Below are 21,048 nucleotides of genomic sequence, written 5' to 3' on the forward strand. Positions count from 1 at the left end.
TAATGTACATATAACACCATTAGCATGAAATGTAAAGAATGGAGGTGATTACAAACCAGTGTCATCAGGAGGAGGCAGTTACCACAGATGCTGCCTTCTGAAGTGCAAATGTATTAAAATAATTTGTTTATATATTCTTTGTTTTAACTACTGTATGTAGTGGGGAAAAATGCTACAAAATATGTACTAATACCATAGTATTCCTTCTGCATGGCCTCCTCACTTTCCAGGGGTTAGTTACAGAAGGGATCAGAGGAGTCACCAGGTGTACTCACCACACAGATTTATGGTGATCAGAACTGTGTGCACAGCAAAAGAGGAGACATCAATAAATTATTCCAATCTTCTCCAAATTTAAACAGAGATACAGCCCCAAGATTCTGTGACAGGTTTCAGAGTAACAGCCGTGTTAGTCTGTATTCTCAAAAAGAAAAAGGAGTACTGGTGGCACCTTAGAGACTAACCAATTTATTTGAGCATGAGCTTTCGTGAGCTACAGCTCACTTCATCGGATGCATACTGTGGAAACCTTCTGCAGTTTCCACAGTATGCATCCGATGAAGTGAGCTGTAGCTCACGGAAGCTCATGCTCAAATAAATTGGTTAGTTTCCACAGTATGCATCCGATGAAGTGAGCTGTAGCTCACGAAAGCTCATGCTCAAATAAATTGGTTAGTCTCTAAGGTGCCACAAGTCCTCCTTTTCTTTTTAAGATTCTGTGAGTTTGTGAATGAATAATCTTTGAATACAGGCACTGGTGACAGTTCCAAGTATATAAAGAATCTGAATCAGACACTAAAAGTTTAGATCAGATTTTACCATCGGCTGTTCTAAGTAAGAGTTATTAAGTGTGCAGTGGTTTTACAGCAGGTTACTTAATATTTTAAGGCTGCTACCTCTTTCTGGAAGCATAACTCATGTAAAAATATATAGGTGGGCTGATATTTCAACTGCTTTCTTTAGGAAGTTCTTAGCTTAACTTGATTTAAGGATGAAGTTTAATCTCTAAAGACACAATGTCCTTGGGCATGCACAGGAACTTCCATCAATATATTTTGTATTATTAATGGAAAGCTGACATTTCAATATGTATAATTTTGCTTTGCTTTCATTTAACTGCATCTTTTATTACTAATGGTAGTCAATGCCAACACCCATTGAATCTGCAAGGTCCTAGGAAGACTACTACGTTCTTACCACTTTCTAGTCCTATCCACAACCCAAGGCATGCAATAAGGCTAATAAATAAATGACTGGGGAATAACTTTCCTTCTTGTAGTGTCTATATGGAGTTTTCAAAGCAAAATTTAAGCTAATGCTTTTTTAAATGTACTACAAGTGGCATCATGTGTTACCAAAGAGCATCTAGAGTTTTGGTTGCTTTCTAAATAGCTCAAGAGTTTGTTTTTTTTTTTTTTTTTTTTTTGAAGTTGCTTTTTGGATAAGAATTTTATTGTAATAATAAGTAACTTCTGTGCCCTTATGCTGAAATTTAGAAAATTTAGATACACGTTTTAGCAGAAAAACTTTGCTTAAATTGGAAGTAACAACCTAGTTTCACACACAAAAAAATAAAAATCTAGGCATCTTAGCAGCCAGCCCACCTTAATAGTCTGTTGCATTACCAAATTTTAAAAACTGTAGCAATTGCACCAAGTGTTTACTGCACCAATTCCCCAATCCTTGATAAGCAGGTGCCACGTATATTTTCTTCCGTAACCAGAGCTCTAGATAAATCTCCATCTTCACAATGCAGACCTTGTTACAATATTCTAACCCGTACAAATAAGTGAATTACAAATTTAATTTGCAACTGTCATGAAATTAAGCCACATCCAGTACACCTGCAGCCACCAGTTGCCTTGAAAGCCAGTCCAATCCTTCATATAGTCCCATGCCACTTTGAGCATCACAGCCCTGAATATACCAGCTACGGCCACAGCAGAGTTTATGGAGACTCAGCATTTCTGTGATTTCTTCTACTGAAAGAGCCCCCGCTACATCCTGCAAGAGAGCCAGGCATTATTTTAAATGCACACAGTAAATTTTCTAGAGATTTCACTTTCACTGATAAGAATATAGATTATCTAGAACGGTTAGAAAATCTCCCACATCATCTTAAAAACCTCAAACCAAATTAATAGTCTTAAGGCTGGACAGAAGGTTTTACTGGCCTTGTCACACATGCAGAAATAGCTATTGGATTCATTAAATCAGTGACTAGTCTCTTCTTAAATATTGTCACTAAATATTAAGGAAAAACATTAAACTTTATTCCTTCCCCATCCCCACATTTTAATTATGGCAGACTGTTCACAAAGTTTGTGTTAATTACAGTTTTAAAAAGGAATAGAAAAAAATTCACCAATACCTGCTTATTGGCAAAGATCAGCAGCAAGGCATCCCGCAATTCTTTCTCTGTTAATAACTTTGCAAGTTCACTGTGTGCTTCACTAACCCTGTCTCTGTGACTGCTATCGACAACAAATACCACCGCTATGAAAAAAATAGTGAAACACGTTTCGCACACTCAAAAGTCACTCAGACATAATACCCAAATGCACTGACTCCTCAACTCCACAAACTCCCGTTTATTTCCAACACAGAATCACCTACAATGCACAGATTGAGTGTCTCAGAATTGCACATTAACTCAAGCCTCAGTATTATTAAGATAGTGTACAGATAAACATACTTATTCGAAAAAAAAGTCTTCCCAAAAGCCAGCATCTTAGACCCTGTCTACAGAACGAAGTTGCAATGGTTTAACTTAAATCTGTTTTTAAACCCATTTAGTTTAAACTGACTCAAAGCCCTGTGTGGAGACTTGCTTCAGTTTAGCTTAAAGCAATTCCTAATCAATTCACACTAAATCAAAATAAGAGTGTCCACATGGCTTTGAACCAGTATAACTAAATCAGTTCAAAATCACATCTTTAGCTAAACCAGTGCAATTTTCTCATCTAGACAAGCCTTAAGGGCATGGCTACACTTGCAGATGTAGAGTGCTGTGAGTTAAACCTGTCCTCAGAAAGCGCTGCAGTGTGTTCACACTGTCAGCTTCAAGTGCACTGGCGTGGCCACATTAGCAGCTCTTGCAATGCCACAGAGAGCAGTGCATTGTGGTACCTATCCCAGCATGCAAGTGGCTGCAACGTGCTTTTCAAATGGTGGGGGGAATGGAGTGTGACAGGGAGTGTGTTGGGTATATGTGGGGGAGAGAGAGTGGGTTTTGGGGGGACTGAGAGCATGTCAGCATGCTCTCTTGTAAGTTCAGACCCCCCCTCCCCCGGCCTCTCTCTCTCACGCACAGGAAGCAACATTCCACACTAATGGTTGCTTTGTCCCAGAGCAGATAAGTACGCCGGATGTCAGAAACGGAGTTTTAAAAGGGCATATCCGCATTCCTACAGCCAATTCCAAAACAATGACAAGAGTGTCCACTTGACTTAAGGGGATTATGGGACGTTTCTGGAGGCCGATCGCAGTAATGCAACACCTCGTTCACACTGCCGCTGGGGCGTTTCAGACGAGGCGCGGCAAGAGTTATGCTTCTCGTGGAGGTGGATTACCAGGAGTGCTCCAGCTGCAGAGTCCTGGTGCTCTAAGTGCCTTGCCAATGTAGACGGGTTGCTTTAATGCACTCAACCTTGCAAGTGTAGCCAAACCCTGAGTTAAAGTATGTACACTTAAGGGAGGATTTTACATGCCAAAGAGGCAGTAAGATGGCATGGATGAGGGGTTGGCATAGAGTCATTTACTATTAGGAACTCCTGGGGGTTGTAGACGGAAGATTAATGAGCTAAGGAGGCAGAACTGGAGAATAGAAATTCTCTGTGTAAATTTCAGTGCTTCCCAGCTTTTACAGTGGAAAAATAAAACAGTTATAGTAAAGAAGCAAATTAACTGTTGGTATTTTCAATTCTCAACCTAGCCCTGCCCCTCTTCTACTCTCATAGGAGAAAAGACCCTATGTTGGTGAGCTCTACATTCTGACTTGTGAGATGATGTTAATCTCTGAAAATGATTTTTTTAAAAGAAGACCTGATTTAAAATGTCTCAGAATTTTGCAAAGAAGGCTCTGAAGAATGTACCTAGAAGTTTGTTATCCTTGAAAGATTCAGGAATCTCAACCCCACTTTAAATGGAAAACAAACTTAGAGCACTTATGACACCCCCATAATTCAGTGCCCAAAAGTATAGTAGGCACTTTCATGCCAGTAACATTCAGAAGAATGTTTTACCATGTGGACAGCAAAGCTGTTCTGATACACTTGTTTTTATCTGTATTAATGTAACTAGGACTGGACACTGTGCTCCAATACTGGGTCAGAAGTTATGTCACTTTGTAGAGTTGATATTTTAATTTCAAATGTTATCCAACGTTTATAAATGTGAAGTGCTACTTGTCACCATGTGAACTTCTCGAATGCTGCATTTTTGTCCGCTGTCAGCTAAAACCAGCTAGGTTTTAGAGGTTCTAATTTTTGTTATGGCTCCATGAACTATGGAGCTGATGAATTTATGAAGAATGCAACTTATCCAGCGACAAAGATCTACTGGTCCAAAATATTTTCTTAGGCCATGAATCTAGCACCCATACTTCACCTTACACAGAATTACTTATTTTATGTCAATTTTCTATGGTTAAATGATTTCTAGTCATATTCTTCTGGCACTAATGAATGCACAAACTACAAAACCAAACAAACAGTCTAAATATTTTAGCAATCCTACCTTGTGTATTGAGGTAATAATGCTTCCACAAAGGCCTCAACTTGTGCTTCCCTCCTACATCCCAAATAGTAAACTTCAGATTTTTATATTCTACAGTTTCAACATTAAAACCTAAAAGAGAAAAGTTCACTTTTTATACTCTTATTCCTAATAATGAATCCGTCAAATTTTTAAATCACTCAGTTACATACCTATTGTTGGAATAGGTTGCATGAACTCATCCTGCTTTAACTTAAACAAAATAGTTGTTTTGCCAGCTCCGTCTAATCCTAGGGTCACAACTCGAATCTCCATTTTTGGTCCAATATGTACCCTGTTGTCCTGGTGAAAAAAAAATATAAAAACACTGAAAACACGCTAAAAGATCCATCTTCACTGTCTTTATAGGAAACTTCAGGATCTCTGTGCCATGCAACGTCTCACTATTTGTAAAGTGCCATTTTAATTTATAGATTAATAGATTTTAAACCCAGAATGAACCATAATGCTCATTTAGTCTGACCTTCTGTCTACGCCATGGAACCTCACTCAGTAAATGATAGGGGAACCATTTGCCAGGAACTGTGGAAAGAAGAATGTGCCTTAAACAGAAAGGTTTCTGGAGCTATAAGAATGACCTTTTCCCTCACAACACCAAAAATGTGGTTCTTGTACAGATAGGGGAACTAATTCCAAAACCTGCCTTTTGGCACTAATGGCAAGTAGGAAGGCCAGCCACAGACTAATATAATCTCTCATTCTGATTAATTCTGATGACATCAGAATTTTCATCTTGGCTGTGGCTCCCTGCAGAACGCCATGAGTCCCTGAGCTCTCATTTCTATGGTGCTTGGTTGTACAGGAATCCAATATAGAAATGCTAATGTAGCTAATATCCATCATTACTTCGTAACTATTATTATATTTGTATTATGGTAGCATCTAGAGGGCAGGGCTCCCCTGTGCTCAGCTCTGTACAAAGAGGCAGTTCCTTCCCTAAAGTGTCTGTTTCCACTGACACCACAAACATAAATTTGATATCAAGGAATGAAGTTTCCTGGTTGAGTTCCGCCTATACACCAAAATATAACTGGTCTGGATTAAAAAAATTCTTGCTTCAAATATATCTGGTCTTTTCTGAAGGTGCAGTGTGAGTTCCTTGGCTATCTAGCAAGTCCATTTTTGCTTCGAGGTCAGTGGAAAACTAGGAGGACTTCAACTTTTCCTCTCCCTCTTTTCTGAGCCCTTTACCTTTACTGTCTTGAAAGGTAACCGATTCTTCTCTGCCCAGGGCATTTTTCCATTGCCATGGGGAAGCTCTGACATCTGGTTGCTCTTACTTTTGGATGAGATAAAAAGACTCTTGTCTTAGTCACAGACCAACCTCGAAGAGAAGGTAGCCGGATACTTCCATTCTGAGCAGCATAATTGCCTCCTATGTACTGTGACAAAGTTCCTGCTCTACCTTGGTGGCTCTTGTGCTTATTGGCAGATTTGCTCGCCTTGGAGCGTCACGGCAGCCCTCAGCTTGGCCATTTTTCTGAACCCACAGTCCAGGTCGACTCCTCCTGTGTCTGACCAGGAGTTGGGAGATTTGGGGGGAATCCAGGCCCGCCCTCTACTCCAGGTTCCAGCCCAGGGCCCTGTGGAATGCAGCTGTTTAGAGTGCCTCCTGGAACAGCTGTGTGACAGCTACAACTCCCTGGGCTACTTCCCCATGGCCTCCTCCCAACACCTTCTTTATCCTCACCATAGGACCTTCCTCCTGGTGTCTGATAATGCTTGTACACCTCAGTCCTCCAACAGTCTGCGTTCTCACTCTCAGCTCCTAGTGCCTCTTGCTCCCAGCTGTTCACACATGCACCACAAACTGAAGTGAGCTCCTTTTTAAAACCCAGATGCCCTGATTAGCCTGCCTTAATTGATTGGCTGCAGGTGTTCTAATCAGCCTGTCTTAATTGTCTCCAGAAGGTTCCTGATTGTTCTGGAACCTTTCCTGTTACCTTACCCAGGGAAAAGGGACCTACTTAGCCTGGAGCTAATATATCTGCCTTCTATTACTATCCTATAGCCATCTGGCCCGACCCTGTCACAGTACTTACTTGTACCCTCTTCTGAAGCAAATGGTATTGGTTGCTCTCAGACAGCGTATTGGACTAGATGGGCCTCTGGTCCTATCCCATACAACCATGTTTGTGGGGTGCTTTTTATTTGTTTGTTTTGTTTAACTTTAGATACAACACTGATGGGGTGTCAAAGTGAACTAAAAGGATGTATACTCAAATTTTGTCCTCCAAATATGCTTCCCCATCCTGCAAAGATTGCTTCCATAGTGAGTATGCAAGGTCTAGATTAAAAACTGGGTTGCCACTTAAAAAAAACTGGGTTGGTTTTCAGCAATAATCTAAGGGACACTCAGATATGACTGGAGAACGACACTGCATTCTGTGCTGTATCAAGTATGCCATTCCATGACCTCAAAGAGTTTGGATTCTTTCTGTGGCTCCCCCCTCCAGCCCAGGTCTGTTGAGAGACATACCCTCCTGAGCTGGCTGGCTGGTGTCCTTATGGTGGTATCTCCCCAAGTGCTCAGAAGCTCCTGATCAGACTATTCTGTGTTGGAATTATGGTTCCTCATGGCAGGGCTGGACCCAACATGCGGGTCTTACTCTGAGCACCATGCCATGGCAGCAAGAGGGTTGGCTGGCTGGGGACAGACAGAGCATAATTCACCCTCTAAAGTGTGTAAATGCTGCCTCACAATGGGAACACCACTTTAATGTACCTGGTATTTGTGAGACAGCTCTGCCATACCTGAGTGGGGACAGAGGAGTCTCAGAGAGGAGGCACTGCAGCAGCAGATCTGGGTGGCTGAAACCACCATGCTGCCAAATACCTGATCTGCGGGGGGGAGGGAAGGGGGGGGATATATTTTAACTCACTGCCAATGAAAAATTGAAAATTATATAACAAAATGGTCAGGAGAAACTGACCTGCCAATCTGTTCCACCACCAGAGGCAGAAAAACCTGGTGGCCTGAGCTGAGCGGCTAGGTTTTGTCCTGGAGCTTCCGACAACTACACTAAAAGCTTCCAAATTCTACAGGTGAGGGGCATTAACTCATCAGTAAGGGTAAGATTTAGTCACAGAGGTCACAGATTCTCTGACTTTACTGGATCTCTGTGACTTTGGCTTCAGCTGTCAGAGGCAGGGGTGGAGCTGGGGCTATGCACCCCTCTCCATCCCCCACTGCTGTGGCCAGAGCTGTGGGCCTGCCCTCCGTGGCTTCACCTGAGGCCAGAGCCGGAGCCACTGCTGTGTGCCCCTGCCGCAGGGCCTGGGCCTGACTAAGGCTGTCAGTCCCCACCATGGGGATCCAGGTGTCATTCCTTCCTTCCTTCCCCTTCCCCTCCCCCTCCAGCCCTCTCTCCTCCATTATTTTGAGTAAAGTCACAGACAGGTCAGGGCTCCCATTAACTTTTGTTTATTGCCCACGACCTGTCCATGACTTTTACTAAAAATAACCATGACAAAAATCTTAAACCTTGCTCATTAGTAATCAGTGAGAAAAGCTGTGCTATAGAATCCACTTCTGAATCCCTGACCTTGGTGCAGAAATACTAGGAATATTCCTGAAAATACACACTATTGTCTTCTTGACTCTTTCATGCAAGTTCACATGAATATCTTGCACAAAGTAGTAAAGATTCCAAGTCATGAGGTATCTACTAATAGTAAATTAAAAGCAATACTGAAGTACAGAGTTACGAACTGACTGGTCAACCACACCCTCATTTGTAACCAGAAGTATGCAATCAGGCAGCAGCAGAGACCAAGAAAGGGAAAGAAAAGAAAAGAAAAACAAATACAGTACAGTACTGTGTTAAATGTAAACTACTAAAAAATAAAAGGGAAAGGTTAAAAAAGATTAGACAAGTTAAGGAAACTTTCTGTGCTTGTTTCATTTAAATTAAGGTGGTTAAAAGCAGCATTTTTCTTCTGCATAGTAAAGTTTCAAAGCTATATTAAGTCAATATTCAGTTGTAAACTTTGGAAAGAACAACCATAATGATTTGTTCAGAGTTACGAACATTTCAGAGTTATGAACAACCTCTTTTCCCGAGGTGTTTATAACTCTCAGGTTCTACCATACAGATTTTGATAGTAACCCTAGTAATAACATACAGTACAACTGAGACAGTCTCCAGACTGAAGCCCCTTCAGGAAAGCACTTCATTGGCATTGTTCTTGCTGCTTCATAATGAAAACAGCAGCAAGTCACCCAAAATAACAGTGTCTCCTTCCCCCATTAACAATGAAGAGATATGGATGCAGCCTAATATACAACACAAACAAAACATCATCCTTCACTTTTCTCAAACTTCTTGTCTTTTTGTTCAACTGTGATTCAAAGCCCATTTAAAAATTCTTTAATTATAGGATTAGGAAATAAATCATTTAGAGGAAACTCCAGTGTATTACCAAAATTTCACAATCATCTCAACCTTCTTTCAGAAACAACTTCATATTATTTTGAGATACACATTGAAACTAAGCAGTAAAACCTACTCAGAATATGAAGGCTGCCAAGTTGGTACCAAATGCTAAGTTATGAGAGGAACAAATTCACGATTAGGATCAATGGAAGAAATACACCAGTTTGAATGCTGTAAATGGAAATATGTAATGGAATTTTTTTTTTTGTATTTTTAATAGGCAAATAAGAAATCAAATAACCAGCATCCACCAGGCTTGGTGTTTGTCCAAAACCACTCCCAATTTTAGGAGGCGGGGGGGGAGAGGTGCGGGGGAGAGAGCAAATGGGGGGGAAAGGCTGCTTTCCGGAGAGTATCTCTTGGTTTTTTAGAACTCCTGACAGCTTTCTTGATCATTAAAATAAAATTTAAAAATAATGAAAAATATAACAGTTCAGGTAAAAAAACAGAGATATCTATGTAGCAAACATACTCTAAATGCAAATTGACAAAGAAACACCACTCAAACTGACTTTTTTTTCCCCCCCATCTGGTTCAACAGAGAGTAAGTATCTTGTGTCATAGTGCAAGATAGCAGCCTCCGTATTCTGGAATCAGAGTCAGTCGCACCCAAAAAAATTTTAAAAAGATATATTTTTACACAACAAATGCATTTGCAGCATCTATGAAAAGTCTGGTGATAAATCACTGCAGTTTTCCTTTAATACACATTTTGAATTTCAGAAAGCAGATAGTTCTATTTTCACTAGAATCTTGAAGACATATGAAAAGGGTTTTGAAGACTATACCTTTGTAAAAGTGACAGGAATGCTAGCATCCAGCTGTATATGATCTGCAAGTTCTGTAAATTGCTGCTGCTGTTTTTGTAATGTTTCTAGTAGCCTTGTAATCTCCTGTTTAGCCAACACTACTCTGCAGTCATCCTAAAACAGACAAAAGGCAGAAGCACTCTTTCTACTAATAAATCATTTAATGGAAAAAAAAAAGGGCAGATAATTATGTATGGCAATAAAACGGTTTTCTTTTTTATTTTGAATAATCTCATAGAACAAAGTTTACATTTACAAAAAATGCATTTAAGAAATGATACATTTTCCACTTTTATACTGCAAATCTAATCCTAATAGAGCTCAAAGAGCTTTGGAAAACAAACAAAAAAAAAAAACAAAGAGAAAACACATCTCTCTCACCCTCATTCCCCCAGTGATGTGAAAGAACAATATCTATACCATTCACAGAAATGTAGCTTCCTCAGGCTTGGAATATGACAACTGGTTAAATAGCATACAGCAACACTACATAACTGTGAAAAACTGTACCCAGGTGTTAAAACTGGGAAATTTAGGTAAGTAGAATGTCAGTATTTAAGGTGAAATTTGACCAGAGTTAGTTCCCAATGACTTAAAAAGAGACAAAAGCAATTTAAAATCATGTTAAAAAATTAAAAAGCTGTCTTACAATAACAGCTTATTAAATAGATAAAACTGAAAAAAATTTAAAAATAAAGTTGACTTTTTACGAAATATGTTTTTTTAATTTACTTTTTGCTCTTTACTCATCTTGGACAATGAAAACAGACTGGTCAGTTTTACCTTTAGTATAGTAACTTACTTCTCATACTCAGCACAATGCTGCAATGTTTGGGTTGCAAAATTCCAAAGAACCACTTAATTCCAAGCAAACATTTTTCTACCCGACTTTATTTCCAATAAAGTATTCATTAGTAACAGCAATTGTAAAACCTTTCCCCTGTAAAACCTATATTTTTAGCCTGAGCTATACACCTGTGTCTCCATATTCACACCACAAATAATTACTATAATGTTTTCAATCTCACTTTATAATAGCGTGTTTCTAACATGATAAAGAAAATTTAAAAGCACAGCATTGTCCAATTTAGCAGTTTATAACCTAAGCTTCATTTACAGATCCAACTATGCACTTGCTCCATGTTACAGCTCACTTAATCACCTACCTGCTGCAAAGTCTTTTCACAGTGAAGACAAGCAGTTGAAACCTGTGACAACAGGATAGTCATGTCTTCTTGTTGTTGTCTAAGCCAAATCAATTTCTCCCGCACATGTGCGTCAACCACACTAAGTGCCATTTCTTCCTGGCGACAAAGGGTTTCATGAAGATCAGAAAAATAGGCTCGGACGCATGAACGGGCATTTTCTGCAGTACCTGGGACCTACAGTGTAAAGTCATAAAATCAAAGATAGAAAATTAACAATCAAAATCATTTTATTCAAATAGCATAATACTTAGTGCTGTGTTACATTCCAACTCCTAACTTCAAAATGAGTGACCAGCAGATTCAGATCTCAACAGGCACAGTTTTGGTGAGGGCTCCCAGCACTAAGGCCTTTGCCTAGGTTATTCCAATAAACAATTACTTATTACATGTATACAGTGTATGAAAAAAATACTAACAGGGAGAAATAACTTGAAAAAATACAACAGCATATGAGGACACATGGACAAACTACTTTCCATAGTACCTCAATGCAGTATAAGTACACCTCTACCCCGATATAACACGACCCAATATAACACGAATTCAGATAGAACGTGGTAAAGCAGCGCTCTGGCGGGGTGGAGCTGCGCGCTGCGGTGGATCAGTGCGTCAGCGTGTTTGGCTCCGATGCGCTGCTCTGAGCAGCGTGTTAAGGGTGTCGGGCCGGAGCCGAGGGGTTGGATAAGGGGCAGAGGGTCTCAGGGGGTGGTCAAGGGGCAGTCAGGAGCAGGGCCTCTCCCCCCCAGGGTCTGAGAGGCAGGAGTTGTGAGGGGACACTTTTGGGGGCCCCGCAGGCCCAGAGTGGCCCGGATGATTAATGGGGGGCTGGAAGCAGCCTGCTCCGCTTCCCTCGCCCTGGCCCCAGCCCTGTCGCTCACGGGAAGGGATCCCCCACCCCCACACACACTCACCAGCAGCGGCAGAAGCAGAGCAGCCCAGCCCCAGCCCGCCAGCTCCCAGCCACAGCGCTCCACTTCCCGCTGCTGGTGAGTGCGGGACCTTTCCCCAACTCCCCGCCCACCCCACCCAAGTGACATGGCTGGGGCCGGGGCAAGGAAAGCAGAGCGGGCTGGGGCTGCGTCGCTCCGCTTCCCGCCGCAGGCGAGTCCTTTCCCCAACCTCCCCACGCTCACCGGCAGTGGGAAGTGGAGCGCTGCAGCTGGGGCCACGTTGCTCTGCTTCCCGCCGCTGTCAGCAAGTGCCTGTCAGGGGTCAGGGGTGTGGATGGGGTAGGGGCAGTCAGGGGACAGGGAGCAGGGGGTTTGGGTAGCGTCTCTGAAGGGGGCAGTCAGGGAACAGGAAGCAGGGGGCCAAAGCAAGTTTGATATAACGCGGTTTCACCTATAACGTGGTAAGATTTTTTGGCTCCTGAGGCTTATATCGGGGTAGAAGTGTATATAGCTCTCCCCAAAGCCACTCTAATTTCAGTAAAATCAAGGAGACAATCAACGTGATAGAAGTTCTCCTGGCATCTCTCTTGGGACTCAGTCTTTCCAGGTGTGAGCACATTCAATTTCTACTGACTTTGCAGAACTGAGGCTACTCAGTAACTTGCAGAACTGGACTCTGAGTGAGCTCTTATGTATAATTCTCATACAACACTCTTAAAAGATTTTGGTTACTACAGAAAAAATTATGTTGTGTTTGAGAAAAACAATTTCTTACATGTTCTGTGTGGGCCATTCCAACTCCATCTTCCACTATTTGTTCTCCTCCTTCAATTTGTTGAACAATTCCAACTAGTTTTCTGGAATAGTCTGAGATTTCTTCTGTGAAGGTTCTTATACAGTGTGCCATGTCTAAAATGGATGCACGGATCTGGTTTGCTTCTGGTTCCAAAACAGAATGCTACGATCAAAAGCAACACATACCAAATGTCAGCTCTAAGTTTCCCTTCCAGTCACCATCAGCCGAGCTAAAATAAGATTTCCCCCCCATACTATGCAAAAGAATTAGGGAAGGAAAAAAAGAGGAAAAATTTGGACTAAACTTAATCTTTGATAAATTAAAAAAAAAAAATCAGGTATTATTCATTTTGTTATGCGACTGAAACAGGGATATAGCAATCACACAAATAACTACATGTGCACATTTGTCTTTCCCCCCCATCTTTAATAAAATGTAAAGAGAAAAAGGGAAAAACTGTTTGGACCACCATCTATTGTCTGGGTGACACTGCAACCCCTACATCATGAACAGCTGACAACTATCAAAACTGGTGGCTTGCATAGATAATGAGTCTTTCTGCCTTATAAATAGATGAAGAACAGCACTGTGGTTTTACAGATCACAATGATTTTTTGTTTGTTTGTTATTGCGCTGTTACCACAGCAGTTGCCTGAAGTGAAGGAAAGGAACAAAAAGGCAGGGACGTTCTTGATAAAGGCTTAAAGATCAGGCATGAAAGAGAGGGAGGGAGTTTGTGTGCTTAAGAATGGAAAGAAGTATTATTTTCTTAAACGATCCAACAGCACGAGTGTAATAGAAAAACAACAGTACCTTATGACCTTGATGCTTTCCATATTCTTTGCAGACACAACACATTAGGGGACTGGTCTGACAATCTTCTTCTAAACAAACAAATTCAATGGCATGCACCTGGTGCTGGCAACACAGGGTCTTCTCATGAGGTTTTTCAGCAAGAGGTACACGCCTATGTTTTGCTAATGTCTTCGTAGAATGGGTAAGCTGTGAACACTCGGCACACAAGTGAGTGGCACAAACAGTGCAGTATACAGATGCAACATGAGCTTCATCTTCATCACAACGAATGATGCTCTTTAACAAAAAAACCTTAATGCGTTAATATTGGATTTCAATAATTGAAAATAAATTAGATTAGATACTTTCAACTTGTCCAAGCCTAAAAATTTCACTCCCCTTAAAATCATTAATTGCTAAGAAACGTTCACCTTATTCCAAATGGGTGATTTTAAAATTCTGCACTCTCTCACCAAGCCCTTCTTTACAAATAAATAAATATATTTAAAAAATTCACCATTTGAGTGAACCACAGGAGACTGATTTTCAGAGGTCCTGAGTATCCACAACTCAAACTGAATTCAATAGGTACTGAAGATGCTCAAAAACAATGAAAAGTCAGATCCCAGACTTTTCTCCAATGTCTCTTTTAAAAAACAAAAACAGGATATCAATGGGTGAGCACCTCTTTAAGACAATACATTGTTTCTAGGATGGATTATATTGTACTGGCTCAGTCATGATCTCACTGCAATAACATCAGTGTATAAGCAGCCATCAGGAAACACTCAAAACAGCTAATTAATGCAGTTACCAAATTAATGTAAAAGGATGAAATTTGGGAACGAAAGTCATTTTCAGATTTTTAGGAAGTGCTGCAGCTTTTCTTTTTTTTGTAATACTGCAGCTAAAAGACATTTATAAAGAGGAGCAGTCTCCAGAAGAGTTTAATGACTTTTTTCAATGCACGTAAGTGTGCAAATTAAGTGGTAATTTTGGTTTTGCCTCTACTTGAATCTATATGTATTGGACCATAATCACTGCACAAATGAATTATTCAAGTTTTTAGTACTTCTTTATTCTGAAAAAATGCAAATAATTAAACAGCAATTCGTGTATTAGCTGGCTGAGATCTAGGATTTGTATATATACACAATACATACATTCTGCAACCATAGGAACTTTTAATTGGTAAGTGTTTGGTTTTAATTTTTGTTAAGCTAAAAACAAAATAACTATCTATCTCCTCTTCACAGTTTTAAACAAAGGTAAGTATTCTTGAATCAATACCTCTCCAGACTGGCCAATAGCTTCTTCTGTTGTCCCACATTGGCCAGCAGGGCCATTCTGCAGTCGTTCCAAAAGCTCCAGCAAAGCAAAGTTTTTTTTCAAGCCCCAGACACCTGAATCTCCTATTTTTGAAATAGAAAATTAGATTTAAAAACCACCACCACAAACTGCATTTGCATTTCTGCCAGTTAGAGATTAAGAGAAATACATATTCCCACTAAACTGCTAGAACCAGAGTCAGTTATAAAAACAATTCTTGGTAATTTCCGCAGCATGGAAGCTGGCAAGATTACTCTAAGAATTAACAGTATTTTAACAAAACCAGTGGTAAGGATCTGCAATATTTTAAGCAAAAAAGTAACGAATGTTTGACTGCCACAAACCTGTACAGCACAAAGCTTTTTCCCCGATCACCCATTATAAATATACTATTATCAAACACTTAACAGTGAAAAACAATTTGCACCCATCCTTAAGATCCCTGCATGACCACAAAAGATCCAAAGGCAGCAGAAATATATATTTCTGCTGCACTAGCGGGTCCAGTAGCGGAAAACCAGTGACACAGATGTGAAATCTGCAGCAGATCTCAACCTGGGAAAATGTCAGAAGAGAAGCAGATATGTCATCCACAAACAAGGGACCATATATAGCACTGATCCACCTGGCCAAAAACACTGGAGGAAAGCAGCATGCCACATTCACTCCTACTACACCATCACCATTTTACACAGATCAGCCGGTGGCTGGCCACCTGGAAGCACACAGTGACGCCAAGCGAAGACAGGAAATCCCCTACAATTCCTTTCCTCTGGGGCCACCCATCAAGGGGTATCCAAAATGTGGACAGGGACTGAGTATTTGCTTCTAAAATTCCAGGAAGGAAGCCACTGTCCGTGGTTTCCCTCTACATCCAATACCATGGATGTGATAAGGCTTTCACAGAAGTGCCCCCTACAATGCTCTCCCTGCCAAGATCTTCATGGTTCTTCACCCTTCTGCCCATATAGAAGACAATAAGGCCTACAATGTTTGATACATCAATAGTCATTTTTAAAAATCAAATCCTCAGGTACTTTTCACTCAGTATGCCATATCTAAATAAAATCTAATATATCATTACACCAGTTGATCTTCTGAAAAAAGAGGTAGGCAAACAAATGTAATCATCTGTCAATTTAACTTGTATTCATTACTGGGGAAGGGAGAAAGACATTCTGGAAACTGTTTCTCAGAATAACAATAAAAGTTACACATGATCAGCAAAGGGGGGAAAATAGATATCTGAGCTGATTCAAGGTTTGTCTAGACCAGAGGTGGGCAAACTATGGCCCGCGGGCCACATCCAGCCCGCAGGACTCTCCTGCCCGGCCCCATAGCTCCTGGCCCGGGAGGCTAGCCCCTGGCCCCCCCCTCTGCTGCCCCCCTTTGGGGGCAAGGAGGGTTGGATAGAGGGCAGGGGGTGCTCAGGGGGCAAAGGTGCAGATAGGGGTCACGGCAGTCAGAGGGCAGAGAACAGGAGGGTTGGATGGGGCAGGGATCTCGGGGGGCAGTGAGGGGTGGGGGGTCCAGGGGTGGTCAGGGGACAGGGAGTGGTGGATGGGGTAGGAGTCCCGGGGAGCTGTCAGGGGGCGAGAAGCGGGGGAGTTGGATGGGAGGCAGAGGCCAGGCCACACCTGGCTGTTTGAGGAGACACAGCCTGCCCTAATCAGCCCTCCATACAATTCTGGAAACCCGATGTGGCCCTCAGGCCAAAAAGTTTGCCCGCCCCTGGTCTAGACTGTTAAACTCCATAAAGGTGTAATATGTATTGAAGACATTAAACCAAAATTTCTCATTCCAATCAAGTCTGTTCACATTGGCGACAAAATAGTGAATGCGTACACACAGCGATGCGACTTGTCAGGAAAAATGCCTGGTTTTGGTGACAAAATACTTCCACCCCTACGAGATACTTTTTCCTTTTCCCTTCCCTTTATTATCGACAAAGAGCCAATGTAGACACAACACATGCTTTAATTGCTTTATTTGGCCTCCAGGAAGTGTCCCACAATGCCCATCCTGACCACTCTGGTCAGCAGTTTGAACTCTGCTGCCCTGAATCCAGGTAAACAACAATCCGCCCCTCCCCCTTGCAAGCCCTGGGAATTTTAAATTCCATTTCCTGCTTGCTGGTTCGGCACAGGGAGGTCTTATCGTGTCTTTCCAGATGACGGTGGCGGGCTATTGCATCAAACGCTCTCCTGCCTGGACCACAGCAAAGCTGTTGGATCTGATCAGTATATGGGGAAAGGAGTCTGTGCAGTCCCAGCTGCACTTGACCCATAGGAACTGGGATATCTTAAGACTTGTCTGAAAAGGACTATGATTGGGGCACGTTGCAGTGCAGATCGAAGATAAAGAAGCTGAGGCAGGTGTACCATAAGGCAAGGGAGGCAAACCGTCACTCCAGTGCTGCACCTAAGACCTGCCATTTCTATAAGGAGCTGGACGGTATCCTCAATGGTGATCCCAACTCCAAGAGCCCCGTGGATACTTCGGAGAGAATGGAGGAGGCAGAAGGAGTACCTAACCGGGAGGATGAAGTTATTGATGAAGAGATGGAACTGGACTTGGATGTGGCGCTCCCAGCGGAGTCAACCGGTGGGGCAGGCAGCCAGGAACTTTTCTCCACTCCTGAGGTGCCTAGCCAGTCCCAGCAGTTGCTGTCTGGCAAGCAAGAAGCAGTTGAGACGCCTGGCAAGTGGCTGTGGCGTGTGTAGTGCGGAGGTGGGTTCAGGGCATAGAAACGTGGGAGGCTGGCTGTGTTTCTGTGAGCTGGACATTTCCCAGTGTAGTACTGTGGAACAAGGTGTTGATGCACGCTGAGCTATGATGGGAATCCTTCAGAGAGATCTCCAGCAAAGTTTCCTGGAGGTACTTGGTACTTCTCTGGCGCAGATTGCACGGCAGTGCAGCTTTGTTCCTTCCCCCATTGTAGGACACTGTCCCATGCCATTCAGCAATCACTTGTGCAGGGACCAAAGCAGCACGTAGGTGAGCTGCATAAAGAACAGGGCGGAAGCCGCAAGTGTGCGGTAGATGTACCCTGGTTTCCCTGCTTACCCTCAGCAATGAGATGTCTGCTAGAATGATCCCTGCCTGTGGAAAAGTGTGGGATAATTTGAGTGTTATTTCCCTGTAAAGAGGCACCGCAACCCCTGCAAAGACTGTATTTTCTTCTGTTCAGGTGCAGCACTCTCCCCGACCCTCCCACAAAACTCACCACGTTTTGGGTGCTGGAAGAGATGTGTGCCTGGCAAGGGTCACGAGAAAGTGATTGGTATGTTGCAAAAGGTGCATATAAGTGAAATGTTTCAACACTGTGCTTGAATTTAATAACCCCGCTTCTGTGAATTGTCCTGTACTTCACCAGATGTGGCCTTCAGGAACACCCCATACACCCCTGCTGACCGTCTCCACCAGATAAGAAAGAGGCCAAGATGCAGCAAAGGTAACACATTCTGGGAGGTACTGCAGTGCTCCAGTACAGAGAAAAGGGAATGAAAGGAGTGCTGGGAGGCCGAAAGGCAGGACAGAAAAGAGAATCAAACATTTGCTAGGGATGCAACTGAGCGGATGATAAAAGTAATGGAGGAGCAAACAGAAATGCTCAAGTCTTTAATAATGTTGCAGAGTGAGCAGGTCCGGGTTCAACCTCCACTGCAACACATGCACAGTTCTTTACAAGCCCCCCCGCCCACATTCCGCCCGCACATTCTTTTCCACTGTCTGGGACTCCTCAGTTTCCCCAACACTCCACCCCTTCGCACAACTTTCACAATGATAGCTAGATCTACACACAGTTGTGAGGGTCTGCCCTTTCCCAGTCCCTCTTTTCCTGGCAAGCATCTGTGTTTTGGTAAGTGTCAATGTGCCATTTCTTGGTCAATAAAGGCAAAGTTTTATAATGATAAATGATCTTTATTTTGTTTTCTACAAATTCACATTGTAATCACAAGTACATGAACAGGCATTTTAATCATTTTCTTACTGGGATATGTGGCCCCAGATGTCAACATAGCCTCCTAGGAAAAAAACATGGAATGCATCATGGAAGCTACTCTAAAGATGTATGTTGCTGCTGTTCATTGTCAAAGTGCTCCCCCAAAGCCTCCTTGATTTCAATTGCTGCCCTCTGGGCTCCTCTGACAGCCCTAGTATCTGGCTGCTCAAACTCAGCAGCCAAGCACTCTTCCTCAGCGTTCCACCCCTGAGCAAACATTTCACCCTTAGATTCACAGAGATTATGCAAAGTGCATCATGATTTAGGGATCAAAGTCTCATTAAGAAGCTCTCAGCCTTGCCTAGCAGGTCACTAGGCTCAGCACACAATCCCCCAAATATCTTGTGCCATACATCTAAAACACAAAGCAGAATGGACAGGAAATAAAGATTTCATTTAATTTTTAATCTGCTAAAGTTTAAGTAGGCGGTTAAAGAAGAATGTCTTCAGACAAGAAGTCAGTTACGTGATTTCAGTGTAATTTGCCAAGTAATCAAGATGTTTGAAGTCAGACAGCATTACTTTCACACTGTAACTTAATTACAAAATTATTCTGTATTAAAATATAGACTTTCAAGAACACTCGATCAAGTGTTTATTTTATAAATAAAAAAAAATGTTGCAGGGATTAAGTCATGTGGTGTATAACTAGATTCTACTTTAATCTCTGCAACACCTCAGTTCAAATCCTCCTTGGAGCACAAGGGTAAAAGTTTAAAATCTCATCCTTGTGCCTAGTGAGGATGTTTGTACATTACAAAACCACTACACAATCTGGCAGTCTCCCCTCAGAGGAGGCATAAGACATAAATACCAGAGAGTATGCAGATCAGACACAGTAACAGAGCAATGTAAGGAAATCTGGACTGATTCTAATCCAGTGACATCAATCTGTCACTTTCAAGAGCATAAACATTTTAAAAATTCCAAAGCTTACATATCTTTAGACGCAAATTGCCTTAAAGACAACTGACAATATGGTACAGAGTACTTAAGATATAAATCAATACTTCTCTTACACATAAAATTCTAAAACTCTACCTGAGTTCTCAAATAGTATCTGAGATGAAGTGGAAACTTTGGGAAGGAAATACAGTCCATGGAAAGCCTTCTGCAAGGTCCAGGGATCTGTCTGTGGAGATGGGTCAAATCCTGGCAATGGTAGCTAGATTTTTGCCTGTTACCACCTCCATGATCTGGAACATCACTACTTTTGGTGGTGAGGGCACACCCAGGGGTAGCCACTGGCAGAAGCTGCCTTAGTAGCAAGGCTCAGCTGAAGCACTACTTTATGGGAGCTGGTGAGGGCAGGTGAAAAGACAGGGACTCCAGAACTGGTACAAAGACTTCCAACAAATCCCTTCGGAGATACAGGTTCTGAGAGGTGGAACTCACGTTAATTACATGAGGGGGAGAAAATAACCGTCCTTTACCCACAACATTTTGGAGGGTAAGAATTCTGTTGTGGAACTCTAAGAGTTTTCCTTCCAAGGAGCCATTTTGAAGATTTTTTCCAATGGTAGGCGATGAGGGTGAAATCACCTGCACCAATATTTAATCAGGAACTTCCAAATGTAACAAGCTTTACAGTAAAAAGAAAAGGAGTACTTGTGGCACCTTACAGACTAACAAATTTATTTGAGCATAAGCTTTCGTGAGCTACAGCTCACTTCATCAGATGCATGCAGTGCTAGAGTGATGTAAAGGAGCCTTATAAATGACAGCAAGGTAATCCTCAGCTAGAAAGATCTATGTGCATTTCTCACTTTTTTCTTGTGCCAAAGTGACACAATGGGGTTAAATTACAGCTCGGGATTTATTTTACTTACCCATATATAAAGACTGAGGGCAAACAAAAGATTTACCAAGCAGTCAAAATGTCAGGACAATCAGAACAATGCACTTTCCGAAGTACCCAGCCAGGACCAGGACAATGATTAGCAAAATTGTATGACTTTCATGTGTGAAACTCTGAGCAATTTAAAATGACATTCTACTTTTTT

The 21,048-nt window shown here is 42.0% G+C and overlaps 1 protein-coding gene across 3 annotated transcripts in view; it reads right to left on the reverse strand.

Moving 5' to 3' along the window:
• The window catches only part of TRIM23 (tripartite motif containing 23), a 48,772-nt gene that overhangs the window by 18,162 nt on the left and 9,562 nt on the right, over positions 1-21,048 (reverse strand). For 2 of the 3 annotated variants that reach the window (XM_073344074.2, XM_073344072.2), the window contains exons 3-11: positions 15,001-15,122; positions 13,729-14,007; positions 12,895-13,077; positions 11,188-11,403; positions 10,001-10,135; positions 4,929-5,058; positions 4,738-4,848; positions 2,372-2,496; positions 1,356-2,004 (exon numbers count right to left, since the gene is read on the reverse strand). In XM_073344074.2, the coding sequence (XP_073200175.1) occupies positions 1,825-2,004; positions 2,372-2,496; positions 4,738-4,848; positions 4,929-5,058; positions 10,001-10,135; positions 11,188-11,403; positions 12,895-13,077; positions 13,729-14,007; positions 15,001-15,122 (1,481 nt within the window). In that variant the 3' untranslated portion in view covers positions 1,356-1,824. Of the gene's footprint in view, positions 1-1,355; positions 2,005-2,371; positions 2,497-4,737; positions 4,849-4,928; positions 5,059-10,000; positions 10,136-11,187; positions 11,404-12,894; positions 13,078-13,728; positions 14,008-15,000; positions 15,123-21,048 lie in introns of those variants that run through there. The other variant, XM_073344073.1, reaches the window with a different exon arrangement.

This window comes from Lepidochelys kempii, chromosome 5 (assembly GCF_965140285.1).
Source record: "Lepidochelys kempii isolate rLepKem1 chromosome 5, rLepKem1.hap1, whole genome shotgun sequence".
Classification (NCBI taxonomy): Eukaryota; Metazoa; Chordata; order Testudines; family Cheloniidae; genus Lepidochelys; species Lepidochelys kempii.